Below are 22,230 nucleotides of genomic sequence, written 5' to 3'. Positions count from 1 at the left end.
TGGGTGGGGGGGGGGCTCTCACTGACCCCCACCCACTTATTGTAATGTGAACCTAGAGTATAAGAGTGACTGTAAATTACTTGTTAGGGTGTGCTGGCCACCAGCCGAAGGGCTGCGTGGAGGACAGGGGCCCTGGAAGTTGCTATGATGCTGTTTGTTTATTATGGAATAAATGAATTATTCTGAACCTGGTCCGGACGTCTCTCTTCTCTTCTCCTCTACACTTCTTTTAACCAACCAGCCTGGTAACCCGCAGTTTACTTCCTCAAATACATGACACTATCATCAGTCTAAACAGTATAATATCAAACAAATAAATAATATGTACATTGAAACTATCTAAATTATAGGATGCCAGGTCTATAATGAACCTGGCATCTGTCTACATAACATGATATCTAAAATACATGTTAAGATTTGCAGAAGACTGCAAGGTCATCAAGGCTAGGTCAAGTGCTACGGGCTGAGGTGGAGTCTGAAGAGGAGAGTCTTCAGATTATGGTGGAAGATTGGGAGTGAGTTTTCAATTCTAACCAGTGGTGGAAAAAGTACTCACATGTTTTACGTAAAAGTATCAATACTGCAATCTAGAAATACTCTGTTACAAGTAAATGTCCGGAATTCAAAATTTACTTGAATAAAAGTACAAAAGTATTGGCAGAATGTCCCATTTCACAAGTTTTCAAATGTTTAAAATGAAAAAAAAAATTGATCTGCAATTTGTGGTGGTTAATGTATGTTTTGTAGTAATCTAAATCTACAAAGTAACTAGTAATTAAAGCGGTCAAATAATTGTAGTGGAGTAAAATTTAACTTAAGTACAGTACTTGAGTAAATGTACTTAGTTACTTTACACCACTGGTTCTAACTGCAATGGGGAGTTTGTTCCACAGTTTGGGAGCCAGAAGGGAGAAGAGTCTGGGACGTGTGGAGCGTTGTCCATGGTGTTTTAGAGAAGGGAGAAGAGAGTGGGGGAACATAGAACCCGGGGAACATAGGGATGACCCCTTTTAGAGAAGGGAGAAGAGTCTAGGACATGTGGAGCGTTGTCCAGGGTGTTTTAGAGAAGGGAGAAGAGTCTGAGACGTGTGGAGCGTTGTCCAGGGTGTTTTAGAGAAGGGAGAAGAGTCTAGGACGTGTGGAGCGTTGTCCAGAGTGTTTTAGAGAAGGGAGAAGAGTCTAGGACATGTGGAGCGTTGTCCAGGGTGTTTTAGAGAAGGGAGAGGAGTCTAGGTCGTGTGGAGGCTGAAGGGTTGTAGGGTTGGATCAGGTTTGAAGATATGGGGGTGTCATACGTTTGGTTGCTTTGTAGGCCAACATCAGTGTTTTGTACTCTGTGAGGGCAGCAACTGGGAGCCAATGGAGGGAGAGAGGAGAACGGGGGAGAGCAGGGAAACGTGAACATTTTGGCTGGTTGAAGACCAAGTGTGTTGCAGCTTTCTGGATAATTTGGATCTCATTTGGATGATGTACAATTATTAATGATAATGACATTTTCCTATGACGGTTATGTAATAATAATAATACTAATAATCTCATTTATCCAGTGGAGCCCAAAGTGAGACTGAAGTCAGAGACTCCCCCTCGTCGTGGTGAACACACTCACATGCTGAGGTGCAGCAGCTACGACTTCTATCCTAAAGTGATCCTGGTGACCTGGTGGATAGGTCAAGAACCTTTGACCTCTGGTTTCTCCTCTACTGACGAGCTGTCTGATGGAGACTGGTACTACCAGTACCACTCCTACCTGGAGTACACACCCAGGTACACACCTAACACATAGAAATACACACCTAATAGACACCTACACATATATTCTTTAAAAATAAAACAAGTGTTACTCACTTGCTGAAAATGGCCCATTAATTGGTAGACTAATATTAAGTCACACACACACACACACACACACACACACACACACACACACACACACACACACACACACACACACACACACACACACACACACGATTCCTCCCCCCGTGTTTATCACCAGTCTACTCCACTACACAGCAAGCTCGTCGTCGTGCAAGCATGACAAACGCACACAGAGACCCACGAGCGAGTGTGCTATACATGAATACACAAACAGGAATACGCTATAACGTGCATATCTTGTTACTAAGTTTCTTATGCCTCTTGCCTTCCTATTTTTTCTGCAATGGGGAGGGACTAGTGGAATACACAATAAACACTAGAGCGGAGGAGAGCCCAGCGGGGCATTCACGCTCCTACACAAAAATAGTCAAACCTTTTTTTTTCGCCAAAAAACTAAATAATAACAAAGATCAACGGATCAAATGAATCGTGGCGCGTTTTAGCGTGTAGATCGGCTACTTTCACAATCTGTCCTAATGTTAGTGCTAATTAACAGCTGCTCACTCACTGCTAGACCGGGCGGGGAGGAGGGGCCTCTTCAGCTCTGAGCAGATCCACATGGACACACATTCAACTTGAGGACACACGCATGTCATGATTATGTTAGGCGGAGAAAATATCAGTATAAGCTTATCTTATTGCCTATAACGGTCTAGTGCTATGGTGCCTAATTGTAGTTCTGTTTTTAATCTTACATTTAAATATAATAGTTCATCGTTTAGTTATTATGATAAGCGGCATGGCTCATTTTGGGTGCCCCCTCGGCACCGTGGTCCCCCCCCTGTGCACCGTGGTGCCCCCTCTGCAACGTGGTTCCCCCCCTCCCCCCCTGCACCGTGGTGCAGAGGGGGCACCTGTGCGTAGGTACTGATCATCCTCATCAGATAGAAAACATGCTGTGCTTTTTGAAGAGGATCATCAGCAGAAAAATGTGTGTGTGTGTGTGTGTGTGTGTGTGTGTGTGTGTGTGTGTGTGTGTGTGTGTGTGTGTGTGTGTGTGTGCGTGCGTGCGTGCGTGCGTGCGTGCGTGCGTGCGTGCTTGTGTTACAGATCAGGAGAGAAGATCACATGCATGGTGGAACATCCTAGCCTGACTGCGCCTATCAAGATGGACTGGGGTCAGTTACTGTAATCTACTGTATTCTACTGTACTCTGTACTTACCATTCTAATAAGAAGGTCATGACAGGAGCTTCACCTACTTAAAGTGTCTTGTCTAGATGAGGTGCATCATCTTAGTTTACTAATGGCTGCAGATACAAAGACATGTATAGAAATTATAGAATTTCCACATCAGGGTCAGAAGCTGCTGGAGTGAAGGGGCTGAAAGTGACTGTAAAGTATGAGAACAGTCCTGAGAGATGGAACTGGTCTTATATAAATGCTGCATTAATATCAATGGTAATAGTCTAGTGGTTAGAGTGTCTGCCCTAAGATTGAGAATCTTTTAATATATAATATAGACATTTGTTGAGACATTTGACAGTTACAAATGTTCGCTTTAAATATATATATATTTAAAGCGAACATTTGTAACTGTCAAATGTCTCAACAAATGTCTCTGTTTCAAAAATAGCAGATCTGCTATTTTTGAATAGCCTAAGTATAAAATAATAGTTATAGCTCAAATCTAAAATGACACAGATAATTCCATGTCAGAGTCAGTGAAGAACAAGGTGTTTTAATCTACTGTAATAATATAATTAATATAATATTTGTATTATCAGATGACTCCATGCCAGAGTCAGTGAAGAACAAGGTGGCCATGGGAGCATCAGGTCTGGTTCTGGGTCTGGTCTTGTTCCTGTCTGGATTCATCTACTTCCAGTGGAAGAAACAAGGTGATTAACATGTTTAATTAACATGTTTAATTAATAAATCTACTAACAGTGGAAGAAATGAGGTCAGGTCAACAGAGGATCACATGACGTGTGGAACCCTCACAGAAATGCAAACAAACAAACATGTAAAGCCACAACCTAAATTGGTTTATATTGGTTTGGAACCTTAACCGGTTTAGACCAGTTTAGAGGACCTAGTTAGAGGTCAAAGTGTGTTTTATGTTGTCACATTTAGTCTTAAATAAGAGTCAAATGTTCACATTAGTTCTGATGCAACATGTGACCCTGATGACTGAACCCTAATGTTGTTGTGTTGTTGTGTTATTGTGTTATTGTGTGTACATTTATGCATTTTATGGAGAAATACACACAATACAGTACATAGGATTTATTTGTGTGTCTGTTTTTGTTGGTTTTAATTGTCTGTCTCTCTTCTTCTTCTATCAGGTCGTATTCTGGTGCCGACAACCAATGATGAGAATCTTTAGACTCCTTCCACACACCCAGGTTCACTTCCTCTTTCTTTTTACTAAACGTTTTTATATATACATTTATACAGTTTTAATAAATAAAAGTGTATAAAACTAGAAAACATACACAAAACAACGTGCTTGTGTAAGAAGTGAAACAACTAGCCTGGTAAACCATCCTGGTCGTGTGAATTCACATTATCATGTGTCTTCTGCTTAATTTCTTATAATAATTAATCTAATAATCAAATTTAATAATCAAATGATTTGTTGTATCAGACAACACTGATGTCAATGTGGTCAGATGGGGGGGGGTCATCTTGGTGAACTGTGTAGTTTGGACCATTCATCATCAATCAAATATAAACATGTTTTACAAGACGCAGGAGTTTGGATCCCTGAGAGGACGTCCAGGTGATTCAGTCAGGAAGTGAATAGACGACACAATGCAGCCAAACTCTGAACCAATCATTTGAACACAACATTTCAGTGAACTGTACCAATGTTTCAGTACATTGAACTAAACATTTCAGTGAACTGAACCCAATGATTCAGTACATTGAACACAACATTTCAGTGAACTGTACCAATGTTTCATTGAACTAAACATTTCAGTGAACTGAACCCAATGATTCAGTACATTGAACACAACATTTCATTGAACTGAACCCAATGATTCAGTACATTAAACACAACATTTCAGTGAACTGAACCCAATGATTCAGTTCATTGAAAACACTGATCATTCCATCACTAGCAGGATCAAAGACAGAACCTTGTGGTCCAAAGGAGAGTGTTCTACCAACTGAGCTGCCCTTCCTACTAAGATACACTATTGACAAAGTATTGGTCAAATGTTGTTTGAATGGACTGAGTTGTTTCTACTTTGATGGTTACTGTAGTTGCAGGGAGGGTGCTGGGAGGTTAGGTTTTCAAGTAGTTTACTAATAACTTGTTCATAATCTTTTAACTATTTATAGCATAGTTTTAAATCATTAACCGACCGTTTAACACATTGATTGCCAAGATCGCATTGATGCGTTCTTTCAAATCCATCGCTTGCTTGCCAGCAATTCAAAAGAACGCATTGATGCGTTCTTTTGAATTTTCATTGTTTAATCTGTGATCGCGCGGGTCTGTTTATTTTTCATCATTTGAATGAAAAATTACAAAATAAAAAAATTATAAAAAACACGCAAATTGCTGGCACAGGGGTGAGTACATTATGAATAAACTCTGGTAGTCAATGTGTTAACATGTTATGAATAGCACATCATTTATTTAAACTAATAATTTATGAATGATTAATTTACTATTATAAGGGAAGGTTATTCTAAAGTGTTAACATGTTCACACAGTTAATACATTCTGATTCTTATTGGTCTATTGTCTTTTCACAGAACACCTGGGTGTGAGAGGAAGAAATACATTGTGTCCAATCAGCTTTAAATGGTCCTAACAGCAGCACAAAGATAACACCATCAACCTTTTAGGGTTAAGGTTAGGTTTAGGCATAGTTTTTGTGAATTTAAAGGTTAGTGTTAAGGTTAAGGTTAGGTTTATAGGCATAGTTTCTGTGAAGTTATGGTTAGGGTTAAGTTTACGTTTAGGCATAGTGTTTGTAAAGTTAAAGGTTGGGGTTAGGGTTAGGTTTAGGCATATCTTCTGTTTGGTTAAAGGGGTTAGGGTTAAGCTTAAGTTTGGGTTTAGGCAGTGTTTGTGAGGTTAAAGGTCAGGGTTTAGGCGCCACCTGGGCGACACACCAAAGGAAGAGGGAGTCCCAATTAGTGTGGGTGGTTCATCAAATGACTTTGTATAGTCTTCAGAAAACACAAACATAATATTTCAGTTCTAAACTATATTGAAAAATTAAATAAATGATCACACACACAATCAGAGTTGTTCATAATATTAGGGTTATCCATCTGAATGGAAGTCAGTCAAAAAGGCTTTATTATTTTATAATTGACCACAAGTCATTTATTATGTAATAATTTATGTGCGATAATTAATGTGTTACGATCATTATGCTATCACTGTTTCCCTGTGATGGGCAAGATATATTTAAAGAAGGTAGGGTCATCTACGTCATTTTCGCTATCATGCAATTCCAACAGGCAGATTCGTCGCACCATGGGAGCCAGACTGCAGCCTTCAGTTCAGTGGAATGCATTGGAGTTAATGAGAGCCCGGTGGATCAGCTCATGAACAAAATATATTTCTGAATGACTGAGACCTTTGTAAAGTAATTGCTTCTGGAAAATAAAAGAAGACATATCACACATTGTTTTCTGCTGTGTTGCTTTTCGATGTGTCCACTGTATAAGTTTATTGAGCTATCTAAAGAGCACAAAGTACGCGATACTGCCGAGCCTGAAACCAGTGTTGCCATGTCCACTTAATTATAAGCGACTTTAGGCTTATTTTTCTGTGAAGTTGCTTGTAAATATTGGTAGTTGCGGGTTGCGGTTTTATGGGCTTTTTTCTAAAGTCTAGTTGATTATTTGGACTTGGGCTTCACAATTTTAAAAGTATAATTATAATTCTCAATTATGTTTATGTCAAATGAATATGTGTTTGTCCCTAACCCCATCTGAAAATGTTTTGTGCCAGGGAGCCCCGTACCAGATTTGTGTTGTTAGTGTTTCAAAAATCCTCAATATTTCAAAAAAATTGCAGATCTACAAGCTCACAACGCGTTGTGAGCTTGTAGATCGGCTATTTTCAATGTATACAGTACAGGTCTAAAGTACTCATAATGGCCTAGTGCAAGTCTTCAACAGGGGCCCGCCACCCCTAGGCGGTCCACGAGGTACTGCAGGGGGTCCGCGAAATTGTTGCTTGATTAGACAATTATATATATATATATATATATATATATATATATATATATATATATATATATATATATATATATATATATACACATATTTTTAAATGTCCATTTGTCTTCATATATTTTTTAAACATTTTCCACATTTATGTATTAAATAAATGATATCTATAAATGATTCTGTCCGTTTCAGTCATTCAGTGACTTGAATAGCTTGTATACATGATTATAGTGCAATTGACAGATTATTCTCAGTTAATAAGGTATGTTTATAAATGGCAGTGCGGCCACCCTACTCACTGTACCCTGTACATGTATGTTTAAAATAAAAGCCTGAATATATTCATCTGTTTATTATTTTAATAGCTTAGTATTTATGCACAATAACATGTATGTTTATGAAACACAATTGTATACATAATTATACAATATATGCTGGCCCCCCTCCCCCCTACGAGGTAGGTAGGGTAGGGGGTCCCTGCTCCATCTCCCCATCAGTTTGGGAAAACGTTAACGACCCCTGGCCCCCAGTGCTTCTTTTGGGCTTGTTTTCCTAGACCTGGTTGCTTATTTCTCTCTCACAATCTGGCAACACTGCCAGAGACGATTTTTGTACAGTCTGGACGATACATTCCGCTATTTAGATGCCTCAATAAAATGGTACAGTGTGCTAAAAAATCCGAATTGATTGGATAAAAACCTGTAATATATCTTCTTTTATATTCCTGAACCGATTATCTGACAAAGGACACAATCGTTCAGAAATAGTGTTTGTTCACAAGCTGGTCCAAATGGCTGCCATAGACTTCATAGTATTTCACCAAACTTCCTGTTCCAGTTTTGGCTCCCATGAGCATCAATGGCGTCTGCTATGCAAGCAATGGCGTCGGCCCGCCCCCTAGGCTGTCCCTTCCTTGTTTTCTAATTTCCTTGGTGATGGGTGGACCTGATCCTCTAGGGTAGTATGAGGTGGGAGGCATATGTAAATCCGACATCCCATTTCTCCGACTATATGAGGTGTGGGTGGACCAAAACCCTCTAGGGTGGTCTGAGGTGATGGGTGGGCATAGACCCTCTAGGGTGGTCCGAGGTGATGGGTGGACCCGGGACCACCCAAATTAGACAATGGTGGTCCGCCACAGTCAATGAAATTGGGAAACACTGATGACATGCAATCATTTATATTAAGTAATGATTTATATGTAATGATTTATATGTAATCACTAATCACGAGCAGGGGAGCAGATCTCATTACAACTTAGGAGGGAACCACAAACAAGGAATCTTCACATCAATAATATCACCAACATAGAGCTAATGCTAGGATTTTAAACTAACTAATAATGGTCACAATGATTACAGTTTGTCTGACATTTGGTATAAAAAACTAAACACCAAATCCATGTTCAATGCATGAAACAAACTATAATGTTATGATGTAAATAATCCATTATAGGTTGACATCACATGATTTAACAACAAACACATTAATGTTTTTCCCAGTGAAAAGGTTAGAAAAGGTAAGAAATTATCTGATCACTACTTCATGTCCTACTCTCTCTCTCTCTCCTCTCCCCCCTCACAGCCTCTCCCTACCCACATGGTTTCCTCACGTCGCAACCTTCGCTCACTTTCACCCACTGATCTTTCCGCTTCTGCTCTCTCTGCTCTCCCTGCCCCTGAATCCTTCGCTATTCTATCCCCTGATACCGCCACTGATCTTCTTTTCTCTACTCTATCCTCTTCCCTGGACCACCTCTGTCCCCTCACCACCAGGCCTGCACGCCAAACTCCACCTGCCCCCTGGCTGTCAGACTCAGTGCGTACTGAGAGACGGAGCCTGAGAGCGGCTGAGCGCAAATGGAGAAATGGCAACCTCCCGGAGGACCTTCTTACCTTCCAATCTCTCCTTTCTACTTTTTCCTCCTCTCTTTCTGCTGCTAAAGCTGCGTTCTTCTGCACTAAAATTCAGGCTTCTGCTTCTAACCCTAAAAAACTCTTTGAAACTTTCTCCTCTCTCCTACAACCACCACCCCCTCCTCCCTCCTCGTCCCTCCTCCCTGAAGATTTCGCCAACTTCTTTAACAAGAAGGTGAACGATATCCGATCCTCCTTCCCTCCTCCCCCGGCTGGTGCCCTGCGCACCACCCACACCCGTCTGCCTTCCACCCCTCCCTCTCTATCTTCAGCTACTCCTCTTCCCTCCCCCTCCCCCTCTCAACCTGGACAAGACCGAGCTGATGTTCATCCCGGGGAAGGGCTGTCCTCACCGAGACATGGCCATCACCATTGAGAACGCTGTGGTGACGTCAACTCGGACTGTGAAGAATCTGGGTGTGACCCTGGACGATCAACTGTCGTTCTCGGCTAACATCGCATCAGTGACACGGTCCTGCAGATTTCTCCTCTACAACATCAGGAGGATTCGCCCCTTCCTCACGGAGAAGGCAGCCCAGGTGCTCATCCAGGCTCTTGTCATCTCCCGCCTGGACTACTGCAACTCCCTCCTGGCTGGTGCTCCGGCATCTGCCATCAGACCTCTGGAGCTTGTTCAGAACTGCGGCTCGTCTGGTGTTCAACCGCCCCAAGTTCTCTCACACAACTATCCTTCTCCGTTCTCTGCACTGGCTCCCCGTAGCAGCTCGCATTCAGTTTAAAACCCTGGTGCTAGCCTATAGGGCAGTGAAAGGAACAGCTCCTTCTTACCTCCGGGTTTTGGTCAATGCCCACACCCCTGCCCGACCACTCCGGTCTGCCACCTAGGGCCGACTGATTCCCTCGCCACTCAACGGTCCTTCTGGTCGATCGACACGGTCACGACTTTTTTCTGTTCTGGCCCCACAGTGGTGGAATGAACTTCCCACTGATGTCAGGACAGCAGAGTCACTGCCCATCTTTCGCCGCAGGCTGAAAACCCACCTCTTCAGGAAACACTACCCTTCCTCTTTGCCTGGCCTACTTGTTGTTAACTAGTTGTAGGAACTATTGTTGTATTGCTGTATTGGACCTTTCTTAGTCGATACACTTTTGTATTAGCTCGTGCTCATTTGATTTGGCTATTTTATCTCATGTGTTTAAGAAAGTAGGTAGCTGATATATTGCACTTTTACCTTAGCGCTAGGTATACTCTTGGTTGCTTGTTTTTACAGGAAATGCACTTAAGACTTCTGGTGATTAGTAGTTTCGTTCCCTACCTATGTTGAATGCACTTATTGTAAGTCGCTTTGGATAAAAGCGTCTGCTAAATGACTGTAATGTAATAATGTAATGTAATGTAACATGTCTCCATGTTTAACAGCAGGACTTACAAACATTGATACTTTCACATTAATTCACATCATTTGAGATTTGATTTGATTTGATTTTGGTAAAAGATATACGAGCAAAATCACAAAACAACTTAAACCTAGGATAACACATTAAAGCGCAATGAAACACTTGTTTCCAATGTGGTCCTGCAGCATAACTAAAAAATAAATAGTCCAATAAATGTATTTGAATTCCCATGAGGTTTTAATTATTCATTTTAATTATGTTAATTAGGAGAATAAGCACTCAGCGGTGTGACTGTGACACGATGAGTCAACAATAACAGAAAGGTTGTGCAAACATAACTAAAATAAACAAAATATGGGTCTAATTCGGACAGTTTAGATATTCCTTGGTCAGTATTATTTATCTTTCCGTTTTTCAGCTCCACTGTTGTGTTTCTATCCGTTCATATTGGCTGAACTTCACTCATTAAACTAGTTAACAGCTCTGTGGACAAGTGGTGATGATGATGATGCTTGCGGATTCATTTATTTGGCAGTTGTTGATGATCAGGACACACGGGTAGCAAAAACAAAACCTTCAAAAAGTATTGTGTTTACTGTATGTGAGAATGATTTCAAAAGTGGAATCAGCTTCTATTAAATATAGATTTTAAATTATATCATTTATTTAAAGATACTTTATTGGAGGAACATATCAGACATGTCCCCTCCTTCCCCCCTGGGATCTGCACCCCTGATCATGAATGGTTTGAAGTTCAGATGTTAGATTTTGACTTTAATTTGCTTGGTTTGAATGGAATGTCAAAATATCAATAAAGGAATAAGAAACATAATTGGGCCTCCCATTTTCTTAAATTTCACTCATACAGTATTTTCTCTTAACTGTCTGTTAAGAGAAAATACAAGAGAAGCCAACCTCCACATTCACCAAATGTGTTTTTCCCCAGGTGTGCTGAACAATGTGTCCTTTCCATGTCGTACCTGAAGGCAGCGTTCAAGATGGGCCCAGATTCATTAAGCTGGTCGTAAATATAGTTCCTAAAGGAAGGTGTATTTTCTGTAAGCACACACTGACGTGCAATTCACAAAGGGGTGTGTAGATGCCTCAAACATGCGGATCACAGGTGTATGTCATGATGGCTGGTCGTAAAACGTCAAGCGCGTTCCCAAGAAGTTAATTTGCATTGTTCCACTCCCCATTTCACAACATAAAAGGCAACAGGAAATTAAACATCCAACTTCAACTTCGTACTGAACAGTGTTGCCATGTCCGCTTATTGTAAGCGAATTTGTGCTTAATTTCCTGTGAAGTTGCTTGTTAATATTGGTAGTTGCGGGTTGTAGTTCTTTGGACTTGTTTCTAAAGTGTAGTTGCTTATTTCGGCTTACTTCATAATTTTTAAATTATTTTAACCGGTGAATCTCAAATATTTTCATATATGGAGCCCCAAATTAATGTAGGCTAATTTGTCCCTATAACCCCCCCATCTGAAAATGTTTTGTGCCAGCTGGAGCCCCGTACCAGATTTGTGTTAGAATGTTTAAAAAAATCTTCCAAATATTCCACATTTTATTTCAAGATTTTTTTAGAAAATAGCAGATCTACAAGCTCACATTGCTTAGCACTGCGAAGCGTTGTGAGCTTGTAGATCAGCTACTTTCAATTTGCATGTAGATCGGCTATTTTCGCCTCCGCAGTGACATTAAGGCATCATAGCCTATCTTCATTATTACGAGTGTTAGGATTTAAAGTTCAAACTGGAGCCACAAACCACCAGGAAACAAAGGTTGCAATCAAATGGGGTAATTTCTCCATTCCGACATCTCACCACTCCGACTAGTGGCTTCCGCGTGCGGTTAGGGTTAGGTATAGGGTTCGTTAACGTCGGAAAGGCGACATGTCGGAAAGGCGACATGCACTCCAATCAAATATCCAGTTTATTTGATGTGTAGTGTTGACTTTAGGTTTCATGATGATTGCCATGGTTCTAAACAAAGACACAAAGAAACAAATTATAATATCATGCCAGATAAAATATCAAACATAAATATGGCCTTTAATCATATTATACATTAAGGTATTGTATATCATCAAAATAATAATTGGTCAAGTATTTACTTCATAATATTAAACACATCTAAATATCCCATATAACTCAAGTTCATCAATTCTTAAATATAATCCACATCACTAGAAGTAAAACACTGGAACTTACATTATAGCAGGTTTAACAGACACATGGCAAACATCAGTACATCAGCAGCACACGGCAAACACACAGGCCGGCCACATGTGTTTGGAGACAAAGGACAAGGGGAGAATGGGAATCCATTCCTGCTTTTATAGTGGGAGGAAGTGAGGTCACCACCACAGGTACCACTGAACCCCATTGTGGTGTCTCCTTGTGGAGCGGAGGGGAACCTTGCAGTTTCTGACAACGTGACACTTTGGCTGAGATGGCCCGCTTGGCCGACACTGGCAAATACTCTGAGGGACCTAATAATTCAGCTCTAAATGCAACTGATAGCCCAGGTAAGAAAATTAAAAGCGGTGGAATCTGCATCATGTCTATATTATGCATAGGCTACAAGCAATACATCGTTTGACATATTTTTTCTTTTTTATATATATGTGTTGACAAATGTTGGGCACATAGGCCTACTATTTTATTGGCACTGTTGTAATTGATTTTGCATGAAGAATAAAGCATTCTAATGACATAATGCAAGCTTTGGTCCCTGGTAAGACTTGAGAACGGGCGGACCTCACGCTCAAATCACCTACAAAAAAAACATGAATGAATCTGACTGCTAGTGTAGGAATTGTCTTAAATGCCGGTACGATCACAATATGGTGGTAAATTGCTTAGTGAATCGTCTCAGTTGATGTCTAGAAGTGAAATGATCCATATACTGTTTGAGATACTGTGGGTAATTAAAGTAAATACATTTTTTTTTTAAATTCACACGCCCACTTCACACCCAGTGTGAAGTGGGCGGTGTGTGGTCATCACAACATGACTCACTTTAAAAAAAGGATAAATTACTTTTTTTAAAGTCCATACTGCTATTCATAGGGCTGCACATGTGTCATGTGTTTCGCTAGCCAATCACAGTCCTGAATTTGCAAAGTCAGCCATTCACATTACAGTTAGTGGTGATGACACTAGCTGTAATGTGATTGGCTGACTTTGCAAAAGTATCGATTTGCATTAACAATGGAAGGGTTAGGGGGTATACAAATCTTTTGGTCGGTGTCCAAAACTCACTTATAGGGGGCGGCTACACCGCCCCAAAAATGAACTGTCTGTCTGTCTCTCTGCCTGCCTGCCTGCCTGCCTGCCTGCCTACCTGCCTGCCTGTCTGTCTGTCTGTCTGTCTGGCTGTCTATCTAAACCACCCACAAAAAGTTTGGTATCTTAACTTCGGTCGATTATTTCTCCCCTTCAATAATACCAATTGGTATTGTGTTTTTTAACATTTTTATGGTTGATTACTGATCCTGAAAAAGACCAGAGTGCAGAAATGATATCAAAATGATAGAATTGATAGATTTGCATAATGAAGCTGGATTGTGAGACACATTTTTCCTTAATTTTAGTATTAGTCATGTGAACACATTGTTAAGTCAATAACATGTGGGGTTCTGGTTTAAAAAGGCAACACATTCATTCATAAAATGAGTGATTGAGTGGTTCCACACAGTAAAGATTGTCACAGCATTGTTTGTGACAAGTCACTTTCAAAACCAAAGTCCAAGACACAATACATTAAAGGTCTTTATTCACACTCTCATATCATCGTTCCATCTCTGTTGTTGTTGTTCTGTCACTCTGTGCTTTAATACTTTGAACAATGTTTAAGTTATATATCACATTCTTTACAACACTGTTCACCTACCTGTCTGTCTGTCTGTCTGTCTGTCTGTCTGTCTGTCTGGTCGGTCTGTGATCAATCTGAGTTGTGGTGTTTAGTTTACTGTGAGGAACATGGACCTCCTGTGTTCAGTCCTCATGCACCAGTAGGAGTTCCTCACAGAGCCAAGAAGACCCTGCCTTGTAGATTTGAGGTAAAGGTGTGTGCAGATTAAACGGTCACACATTCCAAAAGCAGGTGACCTAGGGGTGTTTTACTGTGGAAGATTTCATATTCATGTCAATTGATGATTTTGACTTAATTGAATGAATCTGTTACTGAATCTATTGATTTAATATATGTTAAATGCTTTTGAGTGAATGTATTGATGGAATCTTTTGTTACCTGGTTTTGAATAAATATATTGACTTAATCTGTTATTGCCTGATGTTGCTTAAATCTCACAACGCCTTGCGTGACAACAGTATTGTGATTAATAGTCCAATAGATTATATTGATTATATCCCCATACCCAACACCAAATGAAGTCCTGTGTTTCCTTGTTGGAAACTGCTGGGTCAAAAGAGCAGGAAACACTGCTGGGTCAAAGAGCTGGAAACAATGCTGGGTCAAAGAGCTGGAAACACTGCTGGGTCAAAAGAGTTTGTGTCACATTCACATATGTGTTTGTTTTTGCCATTTTCAGCCACTAGGTGACACTATAGCAATGGTATTCTTTCCTGTAATCAGAAGCGTTCCTCCTTTCTGTCATCTAGGGCCTACATGACACAAATGGAAGTGTGCTTTAGGGGATCCAAGAGAGAACTTGCAAATCTAACCACATTAAAAATGTTCTTCCATAACCAACAGTCAAAGGAAGCTTAGAATTCAGATGTTGTCTTGTTCCAGTCACATATATTAAACACATTTAATCTTTTTTTGCATTAATTGTACAGTATTCAGCAATGACACTTCAAAATACTGCTAAAAACAATAACAAGTGAACTGCTGGAGTGCTTCTGTTGCTTTACATCACCATCAATACAGTGTTCATGTGAAATATATACAATAATTACATTAAATAAACATATACAACAATTCTTAAAGTACAAAATGACTAATTCAAGCATATTTGGCTATCAAAAATAAATCTCCCACATCTTTGCTTTTTTTTTTGGAAAATTTGCAACTGAAAACACACATAATCTGCATCCTGCTCATAGCTGCACTTCCTGTCACATGCATGAGGTGAGTACGGTCAAAGGTCATTCCCAGAATCACTTCACTGAAACATCAGCGGTGAAGTGGAGCACTTCATGCTCTGGTCTAGAGCAGTGCTTTTCAAAGTGGACATCAGGGACCCCCAGGGGTCCGAGGTTCAGGGACCCCCCAAGAGGGAGTTCTAGGGCTCCCTCAGACGAAGGAGGGGTAGTTTAACTCAATTCACTTGAAATTACTACGATACAAACAAAATGTATTCTAACGATGTGATTCACCGCTGTGTGAACCTATGGTATGTTCAATTATGACATTTAGACAAATTAATTTGAGCCAAAATCATATTTCATAATATCAGGGTTCGTAGGACAGAGTCATATGAACTGGGGGTCCATGCATGGCTTCATGAAAGAGAATTTGGGGGTCAGTGACACGAAAAAGTCTGAGACCCCTGGTCTAGAGTCTCAGTCCTGTAGTCCTTTGTTAGGTTGTTCAGAAGTATTGCACTGTTGAATTTACTGTAGGTCCATTCCATTGTTTACTGTGGTACACAACCGTTCATATCCACTGGATATGACCCCGGTCATGACCTTTGGGGAGGCCGTGGCTGAGTGGGTAGAGAGACCGTCACCGGTTCACCTCCTGGCCCCCGGTCTGTGTCCAAGTGTCCCTGAGCAAGACACTTAACTTAATATATTGCAGTATTGATACTTTTACTTAAGTAAAAAACGTGAGTACTTTCTCCACCACTGGACCCGGGGTTTGCCATCTCCCTCCTTTCATTGTCCATCTTTGTTTCTTCTTCTTCCTTTCTTTACAGAGGTATATATATATATATGTTTTTATATCTATTAATGGAGTTGGTACAATGTATGTTCAGGAGGAAGACTACGCCTTCAGACAATGAGATTGTTTCTAACCTTGCCCCTCACTCTACTCCCATAATCTATTCCATTCCTAGCTCACTCTCTAGGTTACAAGCTTGATCGATCACTATGGTAACCAAGTCAACTCCTCCCTTGACTTGTCTGCCATGGTAACAGATCATAGCTCCACCCTTGCCACCCACAGTGGCACCGATGCCATGGTAACTAATCGCTCCACCCTGAACTCCACCCTGAACTCCACCCCTTCTACCAATAAGTGAGGGTATTTAAACCTGCCAGGTTCGCCTGCCCTTCGTGCATTGTTCTTCGTAAACACAGCACATCGAAAAGTAAACGTATCGTTGTAACTTAAACTTACTTCAATGGATAATTCAATCACCCTCCAAGCCTCCGACGAGGAGGATTTTTCTTCAAACGCTTCCACCGCTGTGTCCGACACACCGCTTTCCCGAAGGCTACGATCAGTAGGCGAGAGGCATCAGGAAACCGATGTCAGGGAAACGCCGGTGGAATTTCACAGAGGTCCGAGGTCCACACCTAGGCAATCTTCCGCCTCTCCTGCCTACAGCCGGAGCTCCCGGACCAGCCAGCGGTCCCGGTCGGGCCGCGCTCCTCCCGTTCCACCCCACCATCTTCCTCCTCCTCCTCCTCCACACCAACGTCACCATTCCACCACCCGACGTCAGGAGGAGAACCCGGTCGCCCAGCACGGCTCGAGACGTAATTATCCTCCTCCTCATCTTCCTCCTCCACGCCACCATTCTACCCCCCGACGCCAGGTCGCTTCTCCTCCCCCAGCCCGGCCTCGTCGGGGGAGGTCCCCAGGCAGACGTCGTGATGACCACCATACCATCGCTCAGCACTCTCCCCTCCCCCCTCCTCCTCCTCCACGGCTGGCGTCACTAAGAACGGCACCTCCCCCGACCCGGTCCAGGACGGTAATCGCGCCCATCCGCGATTGGACCGTGTTATCACTCAAAAAAGCATTAAGAGAGAAGAGCGTCGTTTTTTCCAGCACTGCAAACAAAGGACAACTATTCAAACTTTACACAACAGCAGCGAGAGTTTCATCTTCTCCAGCGGGTCCTTCTCAGTCGCATCATCATGACGTCACACAGCCGGCACGGGGTCCTAGCAGCAGATACTACGGCAGCAGAGCGGACATTACAACGCCTGCTCGAAACACAAGTTTATCAGGTGAGCCTGTTTCGTCCTCCTATAATGCAATCCAGCCAACACCATTGTCTATTATTACAAAAGATATTCGCCAATCGAATTTATCTCCACCTACAGGTCGCACTCTGCTGAGCCGCCTCGGACCCCCAACTCAAGCAGAGCAGACCAGGCTTGTTCCCACTACCTCCTCCCCCATGCATGTTCCTCCACCCCCTGTGCCTGCTCCCCTCCCCCCCATCCTTCCCTACCTTTAATCCTTCTTCCCCCCACCCCTACCCCCTCTTACCAAACCTCCCGGCAAAGGTTTTCATCCCCGTTAATGCAGGCTTCACTGTCATCCCTTCCCCCTGCACAATCATCCAACCTTCCCCACACCTCTGTCTCTTTTTCTGTTTTTTGTCCCCGAGGCCGCTAGCCAGCCCAACACCCAGATGGCCATCGCACCAGGCCGGCTAGCACCTTCACCCCCCACTCAGGTGCCCCCCCAATCAGCCATGGGCATCCTGTGCAATATACCTCTCTCTTCTTTCCCTCCCACCCCCGCCCTTGTGTTTCCAACCCCCCCCTTTTCTCTCTCCTCCGCAGTCGCAGCCCAGGTGCCATCGAACGCGCTGGCCCTCAACTCACAACCTGTGTCCAATCACCTCCGTCAACAAATCATCCAGGGTATGGACATCGACCTCTCAGCAATATTGAAACCATCCACCCACACCTTTCAACCCCGGACAGTTGACTGCGGAAGCATCTCTATCACCCTCCGAGACCTCTCATCCACTTCATCACCCCACAACATCCTCACTGCCACCGAATTCACCCTAGCGTTCTCCATCTATAGGAATGTCATCTGCTCACTATTCCCCCTCAGAAGGCAAGAGTTAGATGACTACTTATCTCTAATCATGGATATGGCTGTGCGGTTTGGTGGCACTTTATTCTACGAATATCACCGGCAGTTCGCAGCGAGGGCGGCTGCCCGTATCCAACAATGGAACATCAATACCTACTGGGGAGCGCTGGACGTAGAATTATACAGCCGGCTGTTCACAGGCAGCGCCGCCATAGCGTGCAACATCTGCGGCTGCCCCTCCCACCCCACCACCGAGTGCGTGCTCACCGCACACCAGTCTACACCCGCAGCTCAACCTCCAGCAGCTCCAGTTCCCCATCACAATCGCCCCACCTCATACTCCATCCCTTCATCAGTTCCCCCCCTCATGGGAGTAGGAACACACCAGCCAGGCCGGGACAAGCGACCTAAACCCAGCCGGCCCACCGCCCAACCAGCCTCCTCCCAAGCCACGGACAAGCGTGGCAGGAAGATCATGTTCGTAGGCTCCCGCATGCTATGCAATAATTTCAACGATGCAGGATGCGATTCATCATTCTGTAAACTCCTGCACGTATGCACCTACTGCGGAGGAGCCCATTCCCGCCACACTTGCCCCCACAACCCAACCAAACCTTCCAAAAGTTGACTGTCACACCATCTGGCCACCCCCATTAACATCCCCGCCCTGGCCAAGGAGCTCGCATTCCACCCAGACCCCACATTCGTCCATTTTTTCATAGACGGTCTCAATCATGTTTTTTCACCCGGCCTAATCACACTTCCCGATCATTCCCACTCTTGTAATAACCTCCAGTCCGCACTAACGGAACCCGAAATCATCACCACCCTGCTTGAGAAAGAAGTCAAGCAGGGTTTCATGATCGGTCCGTTCGATTCCCCCCCATTCCCCATTTACCGCATCAGCCCAATAGGAGTGGCTACTAGGAAGTACTCAGGGAAGAAAAGATTAATCATTGATCTATCTTCCCCTCACGGTTCATCCATCCCCAGTATAAATAGCCTCATCCCCAGTCCAGATTTCACACTTCACCGTTCAACCGTAGACCATACCATTGCCCTGATTCGGCTCGCTGGACGTGGTGTCTGGCTATCAAAAGCCGACATCACGTCTGCCTTCAAAGTCCTCCCACTCTACCCAGACTCATGGCACCTTTTCGGCGTCTGCTGGCAGTCCAAATATTATTTTGCAGTAAGACTAACATTTGGCTGCAAAAGTAGCCCAAAACTTTTTGACAACCTCTCAGAGCTCCTTTGCTGGATTTTAAGCAACAATTACCACATCCCGCACCTAGTCCATCTCCTGGATGACTTCCTCACCATCGACCCCCCATCTGCCCCCCCCCCCCCCCCCCGCACGCAGTATCACGTGCCTCAAGACCGCTTTTGCGGCACTCGGCGTTCCCCTGGCCGAGGAAAAAACTGTGGGTCCATTCAACAAAATCGAATTCCTAGGAATCAACTTGGACTCCACCTCATTTCAAGCCTCACTCCCCACAGAGAAACTAGACCGTATTACACTACTCATCTCCAACTTTCTACAAATCACATCTTGCACCAAGCAGCAGCTACTTCAGTTACTAGGTCACCTTAACTTCGCCACTAGAATCATCCCACAAGGCCGTTCATTTATTTCCCACCTTCTCCACCTCGCTGCATCCGTGCCATCCCTCCACCATCATATCACGTTAGATTTAGAATGCCGCACAGAGCTTAGACTCTGACACCTCCTGTTATCCAACTGGAATGGCATTTCTTTCTTTTACAACGATTTCCACTCCTCACCAGAGGATTTGCAATTATACACCGATGCAGCGCCCTCTGTAGGTTTCGGGGGTTACTACAGAGGGAGATGGTTTGCAGAACTTTGGCCCTTAGATTTTGTTTCACCCCCGTTCGACACCACCCACTCATCAGCATTATTCGAATTGTACCCAATCATTGTCGCGGCCTCTCTTTGGGGCCACGAATGGACCAGCCGCTCAGTTCTCATACACTCCGATAACCAGTCCACAGTCCACATTATCAATAAAGGTCGGTCAGCATCACTAGCCATCATGGCACTACTCAGACGTCTAACATGGCTCTCAGTCACCAATAACTTCATAATCCGAGCAGCCCATGTCCCAGGTTACCACAACATGGTAGCCGATTCACTCTCACGTTTCTCCTTCCAGAGATTCAGATCCTTGGCGCCATCCGCAGACCTCCACCCGACTCCAGTACCTCCATATTCAGAAATGACCTTCCCATAAACCATCCTCTCCATAACCTGGTATCCATCTCCCGAAATCACATCCTGCAAGGTATAGCTCCATCCACACTCTCCTCCTATTGGACAGCATGGAACAATTTCCAGTCTTTTCATTTTACCTACAGCCTGCCATTTCCGTCTCTGGACCTCATTACACTCACCTCCTACATTAGCTACAGCCATTCATCCCGGGCCATGCACCCATCAACCATCCGTGTCTACCTATCAGGCATTAATTGTATTACTAGGCTCTTAACAGGAGCACCTCACCCCTTTGCTCAGCACTCCCATGTCACCCTGCTCCTTAAGAGCCTGAGAAGGAACAAGCCACGTAATCCTCCACGCCGCCAACCTATTACCTCTGATGTTCTCGCAGGCTGTATCAACATACTCCGCTCTGGCTATGTTAATCCATCTGTAGACTCCACATTGGAAGCAATGTTTCTCCTTGCTTTCTTTGGGTTTCTTAGATGTTCGGAATTCACTACCTCCAATTCCACATTCATTCCTCACTACCATCCCTGTTTATCTGATCTGACCATTCCAGATTCCTCCACACTAGTATTCTTGCTAAAACATAGCAAAACAGAACAATTCGGCAGAACAACGCCAATTTACCTGTTTAAACTCAACTCCTACCTCAGCCCTTACGAACCCCTGGTCCATCACCTCCATACCAGGCATTCCTCTCACGCCTCTCCTTCCGATCCGTTATTTACCACTGATACCGGTTCAGTCGCAACCCGCCACTGGTTCCTCTACCACCTCCGGCAAGTTCTGACCAAGGCCGGATATCCCGCAGGTAATTTTTCCGGCCATTCGTTCCGAATCGGTGCTGCCTCTTCTGCATCTAGAAGAGGCATCACCGACCACACCGTCCAACTCCTAGGGCGTTGGACGTCCCAAGCATACCACACTTACATTAGAACCAATGTCCAAGACCTCAGGAACGCCCACACATCCATGGTCCAGTAAATGTTCTAATTAACGACTAATTATGCTTTCTATTTTTGGGGTCTCGAGCGATGGTGCGCCCTCAGACCACTGCGAAGACGGACGCCTATCTCCTCAGACCCTAAGCCAAATACTCAGGTCTCCACCCCCTGGAGCCACATGGTTATGCCTCCCCCGTCAGGGCCACGCCCTTCCTCCCCCATCAGGGCTACGCCCTTCCCACCCCCAGGGCCGCGCCCGCACTGGGCCCCGTCCTTCATCCCTTCCCAAGGCTACGACGCCCTTCTTCCCACACACTCATTTGCGCCCTATCCATGCTTCGCACGCCCAAGCCCCTTCATCCCCACCTCCCCTTCCTCTGTTCTCACTCCCTTCAGCTCACCTCACTCTAGTCATCCTCTCACCATCCTCACACCTTACATCCTTCACTTACCCTCCTCACTAGATAATTCGTACCCCTTGTCTTCACTCCTCATCCTCACCCCTTTCATCATCACCTCCCTGTCTACACATCATCGCCCCCTTCATCTCCACTCCCTCATCCTCACCCCAAAGCCTCCCTTCCTCCCTACCCTCCTTCCCTTCCCTTCCTTCCATCATCTAATCTATGCATAACCAATTTCCTTCCCGACAGATCCATCTCCTTCTTTTCTAAATAAAGAACGTTAAACAATGTTTGGTTTGAAGGCGTGGTCTGTACTCGTGAATGACCAGCTGTGTGGTCGAAACATGTTGGTGTCCTT

At 43.7% G+C, this 22,230-nt stretch overlaps 1 protein-coding gene across 1 annotated transcript in view; it reads left to right on the top strand.

The window, feature by feature from the left end:
* LOC311058933 (H-2 class II histocompatibility antigen, E-S beta chain-like) overlaps positions 1-6,096 on the top strand; it is a 9,743-nt gene extending 3,647 nt beyond the window's left edge. The window contains exons 5-9 of the mRNA XM_084076487.1: positions 1,548-1,764; positions 2,929-2,996; positions 3,605-3,718; positions 4,166-4,225; positions 5,589-6,096. Coding sequence (XP_083932613.1) covers positions 1,548-1,764; positions 2,929-2,996; positions 3,605-3,718; positions 4,166-4,206 — 440 coding nt within the window. The 3' untranslated portion in view covers positions 4,207-4,225; positions 5,589-6,096. The remainder of the gene's footprint in view (positions 1-1,547; positions 1,765-2,928; positions 2,997-3,604; positions 3,719-4,165; positions 4,226-5,588) is intronic.
* The last annotated feature ends 16,134 nt before the right edge of the window (positions 6,097-22,230 follow it).

This window comes from Gymnoscopelus microlampas (genome assembly GCF_963454915.1).
Source record: "Gymnoscopelus microlampas genome assembly, chromosome: 13".
In the NCBI taxonomy this organism is placed as follows: domain Eukaryota; kingdom Metazoa; phylum Chordata; class Actinopteri; order Myctophiformes; family Myctophidae; genus Gymnoscopelus; species Gymnoscopelus microlampas.
This window is presented reverse-complemented; position numbering and strand designations above follow the sequence as displayed.